Raw genomic sequence first — 19,856 nt, 5'->3', positions numbered from 1 at the left:
GTCAATGTCTTGGCTTCTCTTTTTCCTTATCTGTAATATACAGTTGACCCTCCATATCCGTGCATTCTACATCTGTGGATTCAAGCAACCATGGATAGAAGGTATTTGGAAAAAAGAAATGAATGGTTGTATCTGTACTGAACATGTGCAGACCTTTTTTCCTTGTTGTTATTCCTGAACAATTCAGTTTTAACAGCTATTTATGTAGTATTTACATTGTATTAGTTATTATAAATAATCTAAAGTATACGGGAGGATATTCATAGGTAACATGCAAATACTATGCCATTTATATAAAGGACTTGAGCATCCATGGATTTTGATATTTGAGGGGTAGAATTTGGAAACCAGTCTCCCACAGATACTGAGGGACGACTGTACAGGTAACAGTTGTGAGGATGAAATACATTAATGCATGTAAAGCACATAGGTTAGCTAGTGCCTTTACTCTCTGAATCTTAGTTGTTATTTGTCCCTGAAATATTTTTGTAATGTCTACCCTTTTTTGTTATTGCTACATACCTTCTTAGCCAAGGCAGGTAGTGTAACAACACATGCTTTATATTTTCAGCCCTATCAGATTGTGTTAAATACTGTTGATTGCTGGCCAGCAACCATTTTGTCCCTCACTTCTTGCTTGCTTATTCAGGTGTTCCCGTCCTCACAGCTTTGTGCCCAGATATGTTGGACCCTTTCCCCAAGAGTGCATCTTGCTGTTCTAAGCTTATCACATGTGGTCTTATCCTCCTTATGAATAATTGATAAAGCATGAGTACATAAACATGTCCTAGTGATCTTCAAGGGGCTGTCTGAGAAATGTTTTACTCACTAATAGACTTGGAGGAGAAAATCCTGCTCTCTCTGGACATTGTCTTGTCTGACTCTGATAGTTGGAACTGCTGCAGCCAACTAATGATCACAAGGGAACACGGACTCATAGACTGAGGTTGGCTCAGTGGAAAGATGGAACTCACCAGAGTCTTTGATGATGCTGGTAAGCTTCAGAATTAACCCATTGTAGAACTGTTCTACATGTGGACTTATTTTGATATAATAACCCTTCAATCGTTTAAGCCACTTAATAGGTTATTGTTAGTTTTTTGCTGGTTTTGTTGTTTTGTTGTTGTTTTATGTTTGGAGACGGTGTCTTGCCCTGTCACCCTGGCTGGAGTGCAGTGGTGTGATCGTGGTTCACTGCAGCCTTCACCTCCTGGGTTCAAGTGATCCTCCTGCCTCAGCTTCCTGAGTAGCTAGGACTACAGGTGTGCACCACCACACCCAGATAATTTCTGTATTTTTTGTAGAGACAGGATTTCACCATGTTGCCCAGGCTGGTCTCGAACTCCTGGGCTCAAGCGATCTACTCACCTCAGCTTCTCAAAGTACTGGCATTACAGGGATGAGCCACTGCGCCCAGCCCCTAGTAGGGTATTTTTAACCTGTTAAAAAAGGATATTAATCTGAAACATACACTCTCCGTCACTGAGTATTATACTATTGATTTTGCAGTGTAAGAGTTTTAAACTATATGTCTGACAGAAGGTGTAAAAGTGCTGGACATGCTGCAGAAAGAAAAAGGAAAAGCATTTTGCTGCACTCTAAAAAATGCAGATTTTAATGTGCCTTCCAATAAATGCAAGGAAACCAAAGGAGTTAGAGTATCATACAATGACTGGGATGTATTGATAATGCTACAGTGATACGTTAACAGCACTTGTTTGGGTACTGCTCCCAATCCTGGGAATGTACATAACCTGTTATGTCCCAAGTCCATTATCTTGGCTGGTCTTCTAAAAGTGATCTGTCTCTCACTGAATTCTGGCCTTAGAGTCATGTCACAATATTATAGTACACTGGATTTGCCTCTAAAGTTGAGGTGACCATCTAGCCTTTCTTGCTCTCTAAGGAAGTTTATGTTTGTGCTTTTTTTCCCCTTGCTTTGATTATCCAGTTTAAATAGAGTCAGTTGGCCAAAATGGTCTTGGAAGAAAGGATTTAGAGATTCTGTAAAAAAGATTGTTATTTGGTTCTATGTTTGCAAACCAATATTTAATTCTCATATGAATGTGAAAAATGTTCTGGAGGAATTAATTAATGAGGTGTTCACAGAGATTAAAGCAGTTATTGTTACCTACAATTTCTGTCTTCTGTACAGCTGATCAGGATGGAAATTTTAATCCAAGGTGCTACTTACATTCTGTTTCTTTAGTTTACAAAATAGGGCATTATTGAGTAGAAAATAGGTCTAAGAACTGTTTGTTCTTTTGTGGTTTTAAAGAATAAGATATTAAGGAAAATCTGTTTGTTTCATCATTTTGAGCAATACAGAGAATAACTCTTGAAAAAAAGAAACCTGAAACAGAAACTTAGCAGAAAAAAAGCAAAAGAAATAAATTACTGAATAATCTTTCAAAAGCATCTTTGAATATTGAGCACATGTGATACCTTCCTAATTCATTAATTTGGGGAAAAGCTCTGGATGAACTTACACTAGTTATTGAAAGGCATTCTCTATCCTTACTGCATTTTTAAAACAAAGTTTTCCCCTAAAAGTTATGAATTATACAAAAGCTTTAGGAGATATTTTAGTACTTCTTTACCCAATGTAAATAGTGGCAAATTTCTTTCTATTCTTAGCTCTGAGTTTGTATTTATTTATAAGTCATTGTGGTCATGTATACTCATGTTTATAATATGCTAATTGTTTTTAATGGGATTTTTGTTCTGATTTTAAAACAATACATCCTCACTGGAGAATAGTTGGAAATGTAGTATATAAAGTAAATCATGTTACCATTGTTCCATTTTGATATATATAAACTTTAGGTATTATTTTATAATAAATTTTAAGGTATTATTTTATATATAATAAAATTAACCAATTTAAGTATATAATTCAGTGAATTTTGTCAAATACATAGTCATGTAATTACCACCGCCACAATCTTGATACAGAACACTTCTTCCACCTAAAAATTTCCCTTTTTCCACTTTGTAGTCAATCCCTTGCCCCCACATCTACCCACTGGCAACCCATTGAACTGCTTTTTGTCACGTTTGTTTTGCCTTTTCTAGAATTTCAGATAATCAGAGTCAGACATAGTCTTTTGTGTCCATGATCTTTCACTTAACATAATACTTTAGAGATACTGATATTGTTACATGTATTAGTAGTTAGTGCCTGTTTTACTGTTCATTAGTATTTGCATTTTATGGTCACACCACAGTTTGTTAATTCATTTACCAATTGATGGACATTTGAGTTATTTTCCCTTTTTTTGCTGTTATGAATAAAGCTGCTATGAACATATGTATACAAGTCTTTGTGTGGTTATATGTTTTCCTTTCTCTTGGGTAAATACCTAGGCTTAAGGTATTATATGGTAAGTGTGTTTGTATAAGAAACTGTTAAACTGTTTTCGGAACTGGTTGAAATTTTACGTTCCCAACAGCAATGTGGGGGGTGGGTCAAAGTGTTCCACATCCTTGCCAGTACCTGGTATTTTTAGCTGTTGTTTTAGTTTTAGCCTTTAGTGAATGAGGAATCATATCTCATTGTGGGTTTAATTTTTATTTCTAAAGTGATTAATGATAGGCATCTTTCCCCGTGTTGTTTGCTGTTTTCCTTAGTTATCTTAAGTATTTCTGTGTGGGTTTTGAGTTTTCATCTCATATGTCAATTGATGGGGGTTTTAAGGCTATATCTGACTAGGGAGAAGGAGGATTACTAATTAATTTTAGAGATCCAGAAAGTTATTTACATTCCTTGACATTTATAAAGGCCAGATGTGCTGCTGCTCTTGATTTGGTTGGTACAGTGTAAGAGTTAAGCCAGTGTTATTAAGTGCCAGGAGAGACTAGCACCAGTTTACGTAGTTATGAAGGCAACAGGTTGTATATTCGTCATGAGGTGAAGAATGGGACATAAGAAAAAATATTTACTGGTATTGGAAAAGTCAGAGATAAGGAAAATAGCTGATATGGAAGCACTGTAGAGCCAATCTACTGTGGATGATAGGGAACTTTTAAATTGTTACTACCTTTTTTTCTGGTTCTTAAATTTGATTCGTATCTTAATGGTCTGGTATAAATTTTTGAGTTGTATTTTTCTATTTCTGAGTCCTTGTATATTATATTACCTTTACACAGTGAACATCATGGTTGGGAATAAAATTAATTTTAACAAAGCTTTAATTTAATGAAAAAGTGATTCCTTGGTGACTTTTATCTTTTTGGCCCTTCTAGCTGTATATTTATGTTAAATATTTCAATTCTTAATCTTTCCCATAGCTCCCATTCACCTCACTTTCTCTTAATGGCTGTTTCTCTTGTTAAATGAGAGTGTTTCATTATTTTTACTTGTTCTAGAAGCCAATTTTTTTTTTCTTGGTTTTTCAAGCAAAGGCACAACAGACCTAATGTTTTTGTGGTGTCTGGAATAAGAATAAAAATGGAAGCCAACATACTAGATCTCTAAATATTTTAAAATTTTAAATTAGTTTAACAAAAATAAAATATCCTTTTAGCCAGGTCTGATGGCTCATGCCTATAATCTCAGCACTTTGGAAGGCCAAGGCAGGTGGATCATTTGAGCCCAGGAGTTCAAGACCAGCGTGGGCAGCATGGTGAAACCCTGTCTTTACAAAAGTTTACAAAAATGAGCCAGGTATGATAGCATGTGCCTGTAGTCCCAACTACTCAGGAGACTGAGGTGGAAGGATTGCTTGACCTTGACTTGGGAGGTCAGGGCTGCAGTGAGCCACTGCATTCCAGCCTGGGCAACAGAGCAAGACCCTGTCTCAAAAAGCTCCTTTTGACAGATACACAATAACTACAAAATTTAAAAATGGCATAAAACAATATTGAAGATGACTTTTAGCCATAGTATGGTTTTCCAAATTTTTTTGCATCAATTGATGTAATAACCATATGATTATTTTCTTTAGCTTGTTAATATTGTGAATTGCTGTCTTAGTCATTTTCTGTTGCTGTAACAATATCAAAAACTGGGTAATCTGTAAAGAAAATACATTTTTCAGATTGCTGGCAACATGGCCGAATAAGAACAGCTCCAATCTGCAGCTCCCTGCAAGATCAATGCAGGTGGTGGGTGAGTCCTGCATTTCCAGCTGAGGTGCCTGGTTCATCTCCCTAGGACTAGTCGAACAGTGGATGCAGCCCACAGAGGATGAGCCAAAGCAGGGTAGGGCGTCACCTCAACCAGGAAGCACAAGGGGTACTGATGAAACGTATCTCAAAATAATAGCTATTTATGACAAACCCATAGCCAATATCATACTAAATGGGCAAAAACTAGAAGCACTTTCTTTGAAAACTGGCACAAGACAAGGAAACCGTCTCTCACCACTCCTGTTCAACATAGTATTGGAAGTTCTGGCCAGGGCAGTTGGGCAAGAGGAAGAAATAAAGGGTATTAAAATAGGAAAAGAAGTCAAATTGTCTCTGCTTGCAGATGACGTGATTTATATTTAGAAAACTCCATCATCTCAGCCCAAAATCTCCTTAAGCTGATTGATAAACTTCAGCAAAGTCTCAGGATACAAAATCAATGTACAAAAATCACAGGCATTCCTATGCACCAATAATAACAAACAGAGCCAAATCACAAGTGAACTCCCATTCACAATTGCTACAAAGAGAATAAAATACCTAGGAATACAACTTACAAGAGATGTGAAGGACCTCTTCTAGCAGAACTACAAACCACTGCTCAAGGAAATAAGAGAGGACACATACAAATAGAAAAACATTCTATGCTCATGGATAGGAAGAATCAATATAGTGAAAATGGCCATACTGCCCAAATTAATTTATAGACTCAATGCTATCCCCATCAAGCTACCAATGACTTTCTTCACAGAATGGGAAAAAACTTTAATTTCATATGGAACAAAAGAAGAGCCTGCATAACCAAGACAATCCTAAGCAAAAAGAATAAAGCTGGAGGCCTCAGCTTTGAAGTCAGACTTCAAACTATTACTACAAACTGTACTACAAGGCTACAGTAACCAAAACATCATGGTACTGGTACCAAAATAAATACATAGACCATTGGAACAGAACAAAGTCCTCAGAAATAACACCACACATCTACAATCATCTGATCTTCGATAAATCTGACAAAAACAAATGGGGAAAGGATTCCCTGTTTAATAAATGATGTTGGGAAAACTGGCTAGCCATGTGCAGAAAGCTGAAACTGGATCCCTTCCTTACACCGTATACAAAAACTAACTCCAGATGGATTAAAGACTTAAACTAAGACCTAAAACCATAAAAACCCTAGAAAGAAAACCTAGGCAATACCATCCAGGACATAGGCATGGGCAAGAGTTCATGAATAAAACATCAAAATCAATGGCAACAAAAGTCAAAACTGACAAATGGGATCTAATTAAACTAAAGAGCTGCTACACAGCAAAAGACACTATCATCCGAGTAAACAGGCAACCTACAGAATAGGAGAAAATTTTTGCAAGCTATCCATCTGACAAACTGCTAATATCCAGAATCTACAAATAACTTGTTTATGAAAACGAACAACCCCATCAAAAAGTGGGTGAAGGATACGAGCAGACACTTCTGAAAAGAAGACATTTATGCAGCCAATAGACATATGAAAAAATGCTCATCATGACTGGTCATTAGAAAAATGCAAATCAAAACCACAATGAGATACCATCTCACATCAGTTAGAATGGCATTCATTAAAAAGGAAATAACAGATGGAGAGGATGTGGAGAAATAGGAATGCTTTTACACTGTTGGGAGTGTAAATTAGTTTAACCACTGTGGAAAACAGTGTGGCAATTCCTAAGGATCTAGAAATAGAAATACCATCTGACCCAGCAATCCCATTACTGGGTATATACCCAAAGGATTATAGATCACTCTACTATAAAGACACATTCACACATGTTTATTGTGGCACCGTTCACAATAGCAAAGTCTCGGAACCATCCCAAATGCCCATCAGTGATAGACTGGATAAAGAAAATGTGGCATATATACACCATGGAATACTATGCAGGATGAGTTGTCCTTTGCAGGGACATGGATGAAATTGGAAACCATCATTCTCAGCAAACTAGCACAAGAACAGAAAACAAAACACCGCATTTTCTCATTCATAGATGGGTGTTGAACAATGAGAACACATGGACACAGGGAAGGGAACATCATACACTGGGGCCTGTTGGAGGGTGGGGAGAGGGGGAGGGATAGCATTAGGAGAAATAGCTAATGTGGATGAGGGGTTGATGGGGACAGCAAACCACCCTGGCATGTGTACCTGTATAACAAACATATACGTTCTGCACATGTACCCCAGAACTTAAAGTATAATAAAAAATAACTTTTAAAAAAGAAAATACACTGATTTGGCCAAAAATCCAGAAAACTATATACTTAACTGAAAATAACCTAGAGTAAAATAAATGACACCAGCACAAAAGGACAAGTATCTACAAAATCTTTATAAATTCACATATTTTTCTGAAAGTATACAAGCAGTCTCAATTTACTGGGACAAAAATTAACATTGTTGTTCTTTAGTAATGAAGTCAATGTACAATTCAGAGCAGGTAGGTGTTCATAGAAACAACTAGGTTTGATAAAAATACTGTGTTATGTTACAACAATTCACGGTTGAAATCAAAAACTGAATGTGTTAAATACTTGCCATATAACAACACTTTAATACACAGCATTGATCTTCTTGCTAAATAAGACTATGATTCATAAGATGCATGTATTTCAAAAGCTGTATAACATTTTACTTATAAATTAATTCACAGAATTCATATAGTTGCTTTTTAGCTTCAACTGGATATTAGCAAAAATAATACAAAATAATTCCCGTGCAAGCACAAATTTACCTTCCTTCCTAAATAAAACATGACATTAAATTACAACCTGTTAGCCTCTCCTTTAAAAAGTCTGTGACATTATTAAAGAAGAGACAGAATTCTTGTTTTGCAAACCCCAAGACACCTCTCACTGTGGTCCATTGCTATTACATTAACACAGTTGCTCAGACCTCAAGGCACTCAGACCTGAAATGTCTTTTACACTAAGAATGTATGCACAGGTCAAAGAGAGTAATCCAAGGGTTAAAAGTCCCCAGTGCCCCACACTGGCTCATTGCCGAGCTGGCAGGGTGCAGGGTGTCTGAGCCAAGCACACTTACCCCTCAACTGGGTTTCTGTAACTTTACAATTTTAACTAGTTAGCAGACAGTAGTTGGGACATGTCACATATAGATATGAGTCTTCCAATAATGTACACTTTGCTAGGTTTTATCTCTTTGTTAAAGAAAATAGAACAGAGAGGGACTATAGCTGCCAGTAAAAATCATTTCCCCCTTCTTAATCTCCCAACCTTCATCACCTCCATGAAACCAACTACTAAAATAATCTTTCTCTCTCTGTGCACTAGTGGAAAAAGTAAAGTTCTACAGAAACTCACAGTTAAGGGAGACTCTGAATACAGCAAGTTAAGGCTTTTAGTGCAAATAGAATGGATTCCCACTAAGGTCAAAAGGTTTCAATTGGGTACCAAGCTGACTTCTTGATATCTTTTAAGGTCTAGTTTTCCCTTTCTTGAGATTACTATAGTGTATTCCAGCTAATTTCTACTTGGAAACAAACTGGAACAGCTGAAAACCAGGTATTATTGAAGGCAAAGCAGCCTCACGTTGGTTTTTTAATCAGCTCATTTGGGAAGTTTTTTAATTAGAAAGTAGGCTGGGCATGGTGATTCACACCTTAATTCAGCACTTTGGGAGGCCGAGGCAGGCGAATCACTTCAGGTCAGGTGTTCAAGACCGGCCTGGCCAACATGGTGAAATCCCATCTCTACTAAAAATATAAAAATTAGCTGGGTATGTTGGCATATTTATAATCCTAGCTACTTGGGAGGCCGAGGCAGGAGAATCACTTGATCCCAGTGAACCGAGATCACACCACCACACTCCAGCCTGGGTGACATGGGGCAGGGGGGTTGGGGAATAGGACCCCTGTCCTATATTCATGGTTTTCTCACATATGTGAAACCATCTAAATTCTATGTTGTTAAAGGTAGTTTAGGTTAATTAGTCTATACTTATGTATAAGCCAATGTGGGATGAGATGGATTTAAAAAAAAAAAAAATCCTTAAAGTAAGGCTTTCTACTTTCCTTCTAATGAGGAAAAAAGGTGACAAAAATTCAAGTGTCAATGTCCCTTTCCTGGGAATAGGTTTAGAAAAACATAACAGCTCACCTTCTGAACTCTACCAGTTCCTTTTGAAGTCAACAAAGCATTGGAATCAGATTTTTAAAAAAAGAGGAAAATATTTACAAAACCGGACATTCCTTACAGATACAAAATCTTGCTAATGCTGGGAAAACCATACAAGGGTGTTTAAAGAGAAACAGTAACCTTAGTAAAGCAAGGATAGAGAAAACCAGGATATGGTATGTGTTTTTTAATGCCAGAACATGGTGAAATTAAGAGGAGCAGAGATGACCTGATCCCTGAAGTGGACTGCTCAACTATTCTGCTCAGCCTCTAAGGAGATCTGCAGGGGTGTGGTTAGGTAAAAACTGAGCTGTGCAAACTAACTGTATCCACAATTCTTCTCATGAGAGAGCAGAACAACCTGGCAAGCTTAAAGGCAAGTGTTTTCATTCTTTTAATTAAATAGGCTGTGATAAAATTAACAATAAAACTAGCCCAGAACCAACCAGCCCACTATGTGTCGTGCAAATCTTGCAGTAACGAAAGACCATCTGAGAGACTACACGTTGGTCTCCAGTCCTAGCAAGCGTCCCATTCTCTCCACATTCTTGTCAATTATAGCTTGACACGTTATCTCCTTGGCACATTCCATAGGAAACCAGCCTCTTTCTCCATCTCGCAGTCGTTCCCCCTCATACCAGCCTGTGAAAAAGAACAGAGTCCACATCAAACAAGTATTTGGAGTGTGCCAGCTCCAAGCAGGATATGAAAAAGCTGAGCGGCAGCATCGCTCTCCAGGCTAGGTGCCATGGATGATGAGAGGTAAGGAGAATGAAACAGGGAAAGGTTTCAAGAGGAATGAATGACATTCGAGGGAAAGAGCCTAAGCAGAGGCCCTGAAGTGAGAAGGCTGAGTATCTGAACCTGGCAAAGGAGATGCTTTGGGTAAGGACAGCAGGAAAAACAATTTTTTTGAAAGGACGAATCTTTGGAGATGAGAACTAGGTCACTGGGGGACTGGAGAACAAAGAAAACTTCATGGTTGCCCTTTGAATAACAAGTCAGATGACTGCATCTACATTCAAAACCAAATTAGATGAATCATAAAGTGTAGATAGATGAGAGGCAGGTGCACATGAGAAAGCTGAAGGGAAAGCCCAAAAAGAGAAGAGGCAAATGTTTCAAAGTCCCCAAAACACCTCTCCAAGTCATCTTTAGGCATCTGGTAAACCATTGATTTGGGGAATAAAGTCTTGGGGAAGAGGAGGAGTAAGAACAGAGAAGCAACAAAATTAGCCTTAGAGATGAGAAGGCAGTACATGTATGTAATATCAAACATTCACATATCAAGATTTGGGATACAGGCAATGATGACAAAATGAGACTCCTCGGGTCTATAGCACTCTGAATCCCGGAACACGAGTGTCCCATAAGAACGCTCCCACTCACCATCGCTGACACGTTGATAGATGAGGACAACATCTGCCACCTGCAGGGAGAGTTCATCTGGCTGCTTGGCAGTAAATGACCTAACGATTTCCACCTGGGTCAGTGCTGCGGCAAAGAAGACATACTAAGTTTTCAGTAGCAGAGAAAAAACACGTGCAATCCAACAGTGTACATTTACTCGTTTTTCTCTGCAACTCAGGGCCAGCACTGAGGGAAACAAGTTGGGCTTCTAACAAGCCGAACATCTTTTCTAGCAATTCCCTTACTTGGCTATATGCTTTAGAATTTTAGAACCTCAGATTTGAGAGGCCTTTTATGATGCATGAATCCCCTCAATAACAGGTTGATTAGGAGTCATTAGTCATGTCACACAATGGAGCAGAAAATAGCCATTTTGCCTTAGGAAAACTGAGGCATGAGAGAGGTGTTGATGTGCTGAGTCCATGCAAAATCTGCAATAGACATAGTTCTCCTGGATCTCATCAGAGTGTTTTCCCATCCCAGCAGCAGCACATGAAAGCTTCCAAAAAAGTTTAGAAATAAGAGGAGTTCTGGCTGTGCACGGTGGCTCATGCCTGTAATCCCAGCACTTTGGGAGGCTGAGGCAAGTGGATCACAAGGTCAAGAGATTGAGACTATCCTGATCAACATGGTGAAACCCTGTCTCTACTAAAAACAAAATACTGGATTTCCAACCTTCTGGAATCCCCTCCCACACAGTGGGAGCTCAAAAAATAAATAAATAAAAATATAACAAAATACAAAAATTAGCTGGGTGTGGTGGTACACACCTGTAGTCCCAGCTACTCAGGAGGCTGAGGCAAGATAATCAGTTGAACCTGGGATGTGGAGGTTGCAGTGAGCTGAGATTGCACCACCGTACTCCAGCCTGGAGACAGAGTGAGACTCCATCTCAAAAAAACACCACCAACAAAAAAAAAGGAGTTCCAATCAAAAGTCATGTTAGACCTCCTCAGAAATGCTGACATGTGACTTCTTACTTAATTTGCTTTTTAATATAAAGCTTGATTTTAGGAAACTTTCGTACCATTTTGGCTTTTAATCTAAGCTTAAAGCTGTAATTTTTGAGGATTCCAGGATAATGTTTTGTCCTAATTCTTTGGATTTGATCTTCCAACAGTAATAACCTAAGGAATCACAGCATCAAAGTTAGGAAGCTAATAAGTACACACCACCACCCTTTACTGCACCAGTTTTTAATTCGCTAGAATAATGAAACACACTTTCTTAGAAGGTCAAAAAGAATTGTTAATTTTCTTTTAGATTAAAAATACTTTTCAGACTCTCAGTATGGAGAAGGCTTAAACATTATTAACTATATTGCTCATTGATAACAGCTAAAAATTTAAAAGCTTTACAGTTCATGTAGGGCTTTTAACATTTATTATTTATCTTCACAATAACCCCATGTGTATAATGGTGTAACTGACTTACAGATGGTTAAATAGCTCTGTAATGCTAAGCAATGATTTGCCATGTTTCCACAACAAAGAAGTGCACCTTGGATTTGAATTCAGACCCATTGACTTCCAAAGCAAGGATCATACCCTTCTGGTGTAAAGCAGAAGGAAGGAAACCTTGGAGGAAACTTAGGCAAGGACTGTGGTGGTGTAAACTCATTAGTAACCCGGCATCCAGCAGGGGGCAGAGACCATCCATGTTCCCAAATGGGCTTCCCCTTGACAGTACTTACAGGTTCGGTCTGCAGGCGGCTTTCCGCTGCTGTGTCCCAGGGCAGTTATCCAGCGGGCTCTCTCACTCCTAAAACAGAAGGCAGATCCCACTGAGAGATTCAAGGTGTATAAACACAGAATGGAGTGTGTTCTAGACAGCCAATGCAAAGCCATTTCCAGAAAAAAGAGTCTCCAGAGAGGTATGGTAAAACAGGGTGAGAGTTGTTTAAAAGTGATAATCTGGAAATCTAAAATAAGCAAGAGACTAGCTATCATTGTCAAAAGATTCTGAATGAACTGGCTTGTTAACTGATTAAAAGGAACCTCTCATATGACAGTTTAAAAGTTAATAAGGAGCTGATTACACAAACACACTATATCCCCAAACGATATTTTGCATTCTCATAATTTGATGTTTAACATTTCAAAAGCGGTAAGTTTCATTTTTTAAAAATCCTACTAATTTCTCAACTTCCTCCCTTCTTCCCTTCCCACTCACTCAAACCTTTCAGAAAAGATGAGAAACTTGACATATTTAGTTGTGTCAACCCTCATACAACTAACTTTGCCAAATATGAGCCTTACTGAAATAGAAATTCTTTGGCCACTTTTATACTGTTCCCAAATGCCTAAAATGGTTTAATGAGTACAGGAAAAATGACAAATACTTTTAATATAATATTAAGTTACAATTACATAAAAATTATTTAAAGGATCAAAAGTTTCAGATAAGCAAGGACTGTTCTACCTAATGCAGTTACCCTAGTTTTTTATTTTGAGAATCAAGTATTAAAATTGCAACTAATACTGCCCCCACCATATACAGACTTTTAAGTCTCTGTTTTTTATCAAACACATGCTACATTCAGACACCACACTCTACATCCACTATTTCTTTTTTTTTTTCTTTATAGATTACTCAGTATTGGATACGTGACATCCACTATTTCACATAAACCTCCCAAAAGCCCATTTGAAGGATGCAAAGACCAGACAGAAGTTCAGAGGCAAGTGATTCAAACCAAAGTCAATTTCTACTGTGCCACTCTATATTCTTAAGAAAAAATGCCTTCATGACAAACATTTGGGGAAAAAGTCTAATCTCTCATAGTAGCCTGAATGATGCTTGTCGCTATCACCCCATCTTCATCCCCATATGCGTCCTTCTAATCCAGGCAGAGAGGACTTACTGCACTGCAACACGGCACACTGGCTCCAGCCTTTCCTATTCCTTCCCTCTGTTTTTACCTAGATATGCCCACTCATTATTGCCATTTAAATTTCTTATTGAGGAATAACATACATAGCATAAACTGAAGTGTGCACAGTGTTTACTTGTCAAGACATGGATGCACCGGGCAGTTCCATTCTGTCCCTTTCCAATCAATAACCTCTGTCCAAAGGTAACTGCTATTCTGTTTTCCATTACCATGGAATTTCTATTACCATGCCTCTTTTGTACTTTCTGCAGATGAAATCCTTTAGTGTGTACGCTTTTGTATTTGGTTTCTTTTGCTCAACATATACCCACTCAAGGTTGAAAGCACAAGGCTCACTTCCTCCAAGGGGCCTCCTCTGATACATAAGCCAATCCTTCCATCCCCAACCCAGTCTGATAATTCTGTCATCCCCTCTGCACAATTCTGTTACACTGCTGATCAACAGTAAGCCTCAGAAAAGCAGGCAGCTTATCCGTTTGGTTCACTGTATTATCTCTAGAACACTGCCTGACACATAACAGGGGTTCAGTACACATCTGCCAATGAATGAATACTATAACTCATCGTATATTGAGTCCAATCATTTACTGACTCATCTGCTTCTCTTACTAGGCTACAAACTCCAGAAGGGCAGGAATTAGGCCTTGTTCTAAATAATATTCTGAAGCATGTATGCGTCAGCTATAGTACTAAACAATTCCAAGTATCATCTAATTTTTACAACTATCTTGCAAAGAAAATATTACCAAAATTATTTCTATTTTTCAGAGGACAACGGAAGTCTGTATGATAAGCACCTAACCCAGGCAGTCTGAAATCAAACAGGTGGGGTTACCTAGCCGATGTTTACAAAATAATGATAGAAGGCAAGAAGGGTGGAAACTGTGGTATCTTGAAAGACAGACTTTTTCTTTTTTATTGAGATAGAGTCTTGCCCTGTCGCCAAGGCTGGAGTGCAACGGTACGATCTTGGCTCACTGCAACCTTCACTTCCCGGGTTTAAATTATTCTCCTGCCTCAACCTCCCGAGTAGCTGGCATTACAGGCACCCGCCACCACGCCCAGCTAATTTTTATATTTTTTTAGTAGAGATGTGGTTTCACCATACTGGCCAGGTTGGTCTCAAACTCCTTACCTCATAATCTGCCCACGTCCGCCTCCCAAAGTGCTAGGATTACAGGCGTGAGCCACCACACCCAAACAGACTTTTCAAAGATTAAGATGAGGCTGGGCTGTGGTCAATTTGTTGTGTCAAGTAGTAATATGCACAATTTATATAGAAGCCAAGGAGCCTGTCTTGTTTTTAAAACCTCTCTCTTGGCAGGTGGATCACAAGGTCAGGAGTTCAAGACCGGCCTGGCCAATATTGTGAAACTTCGTCTCTACTAAAAATACAAACAAAATTAGCCAGGCATGGTGGCGGGCACCTGTAGTCCCAGCTACTCGGGAGGCTGAGGCAGAAGAATTGCTTGAACCCAGAAGGTGGAGGTTGCAGTGAGCCAAGATTGCGCCACTGTACTCCAGCCTGAGTGAGAATAAGACTGTCTCAAAACACACACACACACACACACAAACCTCTCTCTCTAATACAGGACAAAGGGCTGTACAACAGTTCTGCAAGAAATAAGCAAAGCACAACTTCATGTAAAATAATTCCCAGGTAAACACTTATATCTTTGCTATCATCTCTTTATTCGGAATAAGATCTATTTTTTACTCAGGCTCAAGTGGAATTTCCGAAGTACAAACCCAATCAAAAACTAAATACTTCATAAATAGAAGAGTTGCTCACCAAGAGAAATCTGAAATGACCCATTTGTGTGTCTCAATGCCATACCCAAACAAGTTATACACAGCCCATACTGCTGTCTTCCTGGAGCAATTTAGAGCAACTTGGAGCTATTGAGGCAGATCTTCCTGTACAGAGACACCATCGCTAGCAGTGAGGGGCCAGTCTCAGCAGTGGCTTCACCCTGCCGCCAGTTTCCAGAAGTCCAGATGAAATCTTTCACTTCTGTGGCATGCTGCCTGGATGCTAATGGCATCCCTTAGACACGGCTGCCCCTCACAGGGACTCCAGAGGATAGAACAAGACACTTCTTGTTGCCATCACTTAAAGGCACCACTTCTTGAAACTGCTTCAGTTGAGTCAGTCCCCACCCCACTCTTCGATGCTGTCAAATCCTTGGGACTTCCCTTGGGGCTTCCAAGAGCCCACCACGGAGCTTCCCCAGCTATGAAGCAGAAACCACTACATTTCTAAAGCAGGAACGAAGTTGTTGTAAGATGGATTCAAAAGGACAGGAAAAATCAGGGCATAGACTTACCCATTATTAAATTTAGGTATCAAGTCTAGGGCTGACTCACAGACATCTTTTTTTTCAGGGACATATCGATAGGAAACAAGATGAATTCAAAATCTACCACACACCCAGTTCGTAGACTTTTCCTTTTGCCCAAAATGACAGAATAAACAATGTTGCACTAAAGTCCACCTGCAGCATATCAAGTTTCTCTTTAATCATTTTTTTTTTTTTTTTTTTTTGAGACGGAGTCTTGCTCTGTCCCTCAGGCTAGAGTGCAGCGGCGGGATCTCGGCTCACTGCAACCTTCACTTCTCCGGTTCAAGCAATTCTCCTGCCTCAGCCTCCAAGTAGCTGGGATTACCACCGTGCGTGGCTAATTTTTGTATTTTTAGTAAAGACAGAGTTTCACTATCTTGGCCAGGCTGGTCTCAAATTCCTGACCTCGTGATCTACCCACCTCGGCCTTCCAAAGTATTGGCATTACAGGCATGAGCCACCACACCTGGCCAGCATTATCAACTTTCGAGTCTAACCTGACCTCTTCTTCCTTCACCCACATTAACTCTGCACAGGCCCTGGGTTGGGTGGGGGGTGCAGAGTGAATACACTGGACTCCCTTGCTCTTCACAGCCCTCAATACAAAGGAACACACAGAAAACACTCACAAAACCCAATACAGCAAGCAGTGTGCTGAAATGGAGCACTCTACCAAAACATTTCACCTAGGTAGAGAAAGAAGACTAAATTGAGAAGAGACTCTTTTAACTTATATATCCATAAATGCAGTCTTTTCATAACCCTCAAGTTCTCTTGGCATGGCATGAAATGATGTTTCTATGGTTTCCTATCAGCTGTGGTAGCACCTTGGCCTGTCTCTCATATAATTAATTATGCACAGTAGGTTTAAACTTAATTGCACAAAAGTCAAAGATACAGCAAAGTCTCACTTCTTATGGAATACCAGGCATCAGCTAGAAAAGATAGATGCTGACTGAAAAAGCAGGAAGTAGGCTTTGAAGTAACAGAGGCAGGGCTGTAGGTGAGACTATAAAGAACAGAACACTGGCTGAGGACTCCATCACTAATAGGGTTTTCCTGATTTCACAACATAAAAAAAGAGCCCTTAGTTACTCTTTAACCTTCCATTTATCCCTCCCAAATGGCATTTGACCAGTTACTGTTTGTGTTTCTTCTCACAGCCTACACATTTACCTGTGGTTCCTTTTGAATTTTCTATACCCACAGGCTTCGAAAAAAGTCCTTCAAACCTTTGTAAAGAGTAGGATTGTGAAGATGGTTGTTTTTGTTCATTCTCTCACACATTCAATTCAACTAGATTAGTTTAGAAAACTGATCCATAAAAGAAAACCCATAGCATGAAAAAAAGTTATTAAAAATGCTGAGACAAGACCTTAAAAAACTAGATACCAACTCAACTTGCTAAATTTTAAAAAATCTACCTGAAGCAAAGTAATATCCCTAACCCACTAAGATTTCTAAAATTTAGATTTTTGTCACATGCTATATAGTTAAATCAATTATTTCTTGTTTATCGCATTCTGTTAGCTTGGACCTAAAATGTCTGATCCAGAATCCTTCAGTTAACCTGAAGTGGGTCAATGATCTGTTTCCTTGCTGACAAAAGACCTCTTGTCCTATTGGGGTTGGTGTGAGGATCACATAAGATCAAGTCCTTCGACAGGCACTAGATAAATGTCAGATTATTACTGAGCTTAGAATTTAGATTTGACAAGGAAAAAAATCCTGTGCCCTACAATAAGTAAAATTTTTCCATGCAAACTGTCCTCTTTATGTTGTGATTTTTCTTAAAGGATGAAGTATATGACTGTGTTAGAGACACTATTTACAATTTTATCCCATTCCATGTACTTCCTGTTAATGAAATCATTAACAGACGCAGGAAAAGCTCAAAGACTCCCTGCAAACAATGCCCCTTTATCAGGAGACCCAGGAATTGGTGTCTGGATGGTTGACAGCACCAGCCACATTTATTATGCTTCTAGCTCTATGAGGAAGAAGTTTTGAGATGGATATTTGACAATGGGCTAAGGTAATCATATCCTATATCTGAAATATAATGAGTGAGGACAGTTTACGTTCATCGTGAACATGCCCTAGATGTTTCCTGATGGTACACACTACACCCAAATGACATCTAAATGTTACTGCAAATGCAGGAAGCCAAGGACTCCACTTGCCACAGCTATGTGGTGTGCGCCAGCTGCAGCTGTCTGCGCTTCATTTTAATGAGGGCAGACAAAGGGGTCTCTCTGGCTCCCACATTCCTCTTGAAAGGCCCAGAGGGAAAAAAAAAAGGAATGACAGTAGTAAAACATTCTTTCTTTGTCCTTTTATACAGGGTAGGCTTTTGTATTTTTCACAGACTACTGTCTAATTAATAATACCATGACTTAGGGCATGTAATGGATAAACAGCTATAACAGTATACATGACTTAGATGTACATTCTAAAAAACATTTGACTGAATCCTTAACAGCAAACATTGAAAAACAAATAAAATCCGGGAAAAACTTGCTCCAGCAGTTAACAAAAAGGGCAGTAAATAGAGATAGATAGGAAGCAGCTTTTCTTCACACCTGGTTACTCTTCCACCTTGTCTTGGATAGAGAAAAGCTAGTTATAATAATCATGGGTCAATCCCAAAAATATTCATTGGGAACCCACTCGCTGTGTATAAAGCAAGGAGAGAACAAGACTAGAGCTGAGCTTAGGGATTAGTGGGATGGGAGAGGAGAATGGCTAGGAGGCTATCAGGGTAGTTCAATATGATGTGACTGACCTAGGAAGGGGGCAGTGGAATGGAAACATGTGGAAAGATGAAACAGACTTTTACACAGGAAGAACTGGCAGGTGATGGATCTGTTCTGACACAGAAGCATCAAAAACAGCACCCAGTCTACAGACTGAATAATGCAAAACAGTGCCAACAGTACCATTTACAGAAGTGTGTGTGTTGGGGAAAGCCACGGGCAGTGTTGATGTTTGGTTTTGGACAGGCTGCATTTCTGAACATACAGCGAAGAGGAATGCTCATAGGTGTGACAGGCAAACTAAAAGAGCAAAGATAAGAGGCTGAGAAAAAACCTCAAAAAAGGGGGTTAGCATGAAAGAGATGGACGGTCAATAAAACTAAAGGATACTAAAGGTAGACAAAGAGGAAGACTGGAATACTGGGTGTGAAAGTAGGAAGCCTGTTAATCTGATGGAGAGGACTTAGCAGGATGCCAGAGGAAGAGGCCACGCCAAGATTGATTAAGGAACAACTCAACATATGGTGCCAGCAGCTCATGCCAAAAATCTAAATATCATTGATTCCTCTCTTCCACTTACTGCCACCCCAACTCATCCAATCCATTCATTGGTCCTGTTGTTTTTATCTCCAAAATATAACACTTCTATCTCCTCTTATATGCCATGGTCCAAGCCAACATCAGGACTCCCTTTGACTACTCCAACAGGATTGGGGTTAGGGTTCTCATTGCTTGTCCCACTGAAACAAACTTCTGTCCCCTGCCCCAGAGCCCTTGTTGTTCCTGGAACTCCCTGCTATGGTTTATGTGGCTCTAAACCAGTGCTTCTCGAAATATCTCTGGTAGAGAACCAGTCCCCACCCCTTGAATCCATTGCAGACCAAGAGTTTTTAGAAATGCAATAAAAATAAATAAATTGTTAAAATCATCACATGCTTTGATGCTTCAAAAATGTCAAACTGCTTCCCACATACCAGGCTGGTAACTGCCTGAGGACTGATGGCCCACAGACAGCAATGGGGTAGCTCTGCTCTTAGATGAACTGGCTTTTGTTACCCATTGACTGCTACCCTCTCCCTGGTTTATTCTGCTCCAGCCACGTTCTCCATTTTTAAGCCAAGTTTGAGAACACTAAACTCGTTTCCTTAGAGGTTT

At 39.2% G+C, this 19,856-nt stretch overlaps 1 protein-coding gene across 2 annotated transcripts in view; it reads right to left on the bottom strand.

Annotated features, from left to right (window-relative positions):
- Positions 1-7,477: 7,477 nt before the first annotated feature.
- ARHGEF26 (Rho guanine nucleotide exchange factor 26) overlaps positions 7,478-19,856 on the bottom strand; it is a 133,742-nt gene continuing 121,363 nt past the window's right edge. The window contains exons 12-14 of one of the 2 annotated variants that reach the window (XM_017522902.2): positions 12,404-12,471; positions 10,690-10,794; positions 7,478-9,942 (exon numbers count right to left, since the gene is read on the bottom strand). In XM_017522902.2, coding sequence (XP_017378391.1) covers positions 9,800-9,942; positions 10,690-10,794; positions 12,404-12,471 — 316 coding nt within the window. In that variant the 3' untranslated portion in view covers positions 7,478-9,799. The remainder of the gene's footprint in view (positions 9,943-10,689; positions 10,795-12,403; positions 12,472-19,856) is intronic. The other variant, XM_017522903.2, reaches the window with a different exon arrangement.

This window comes from Cebus imitator, unplaced genomic scaffold (genome assembly GCF_001604975.1).
Source record: "Cebus imitator isolate Cc_AM_T3 unplaced genomic scaffold, Cebus_imitator-1.0 Scaffold25, whole genome shotgun sequence".
Lineage (NCBI taxonomy): Eukaryota > Metazoa > Chordata > Mammalia > Primates > Cebidae > Cebus > Cebus imitator.
This window is presented reverse-complemented; position numbering and strand designations above follow the sequence as displayed.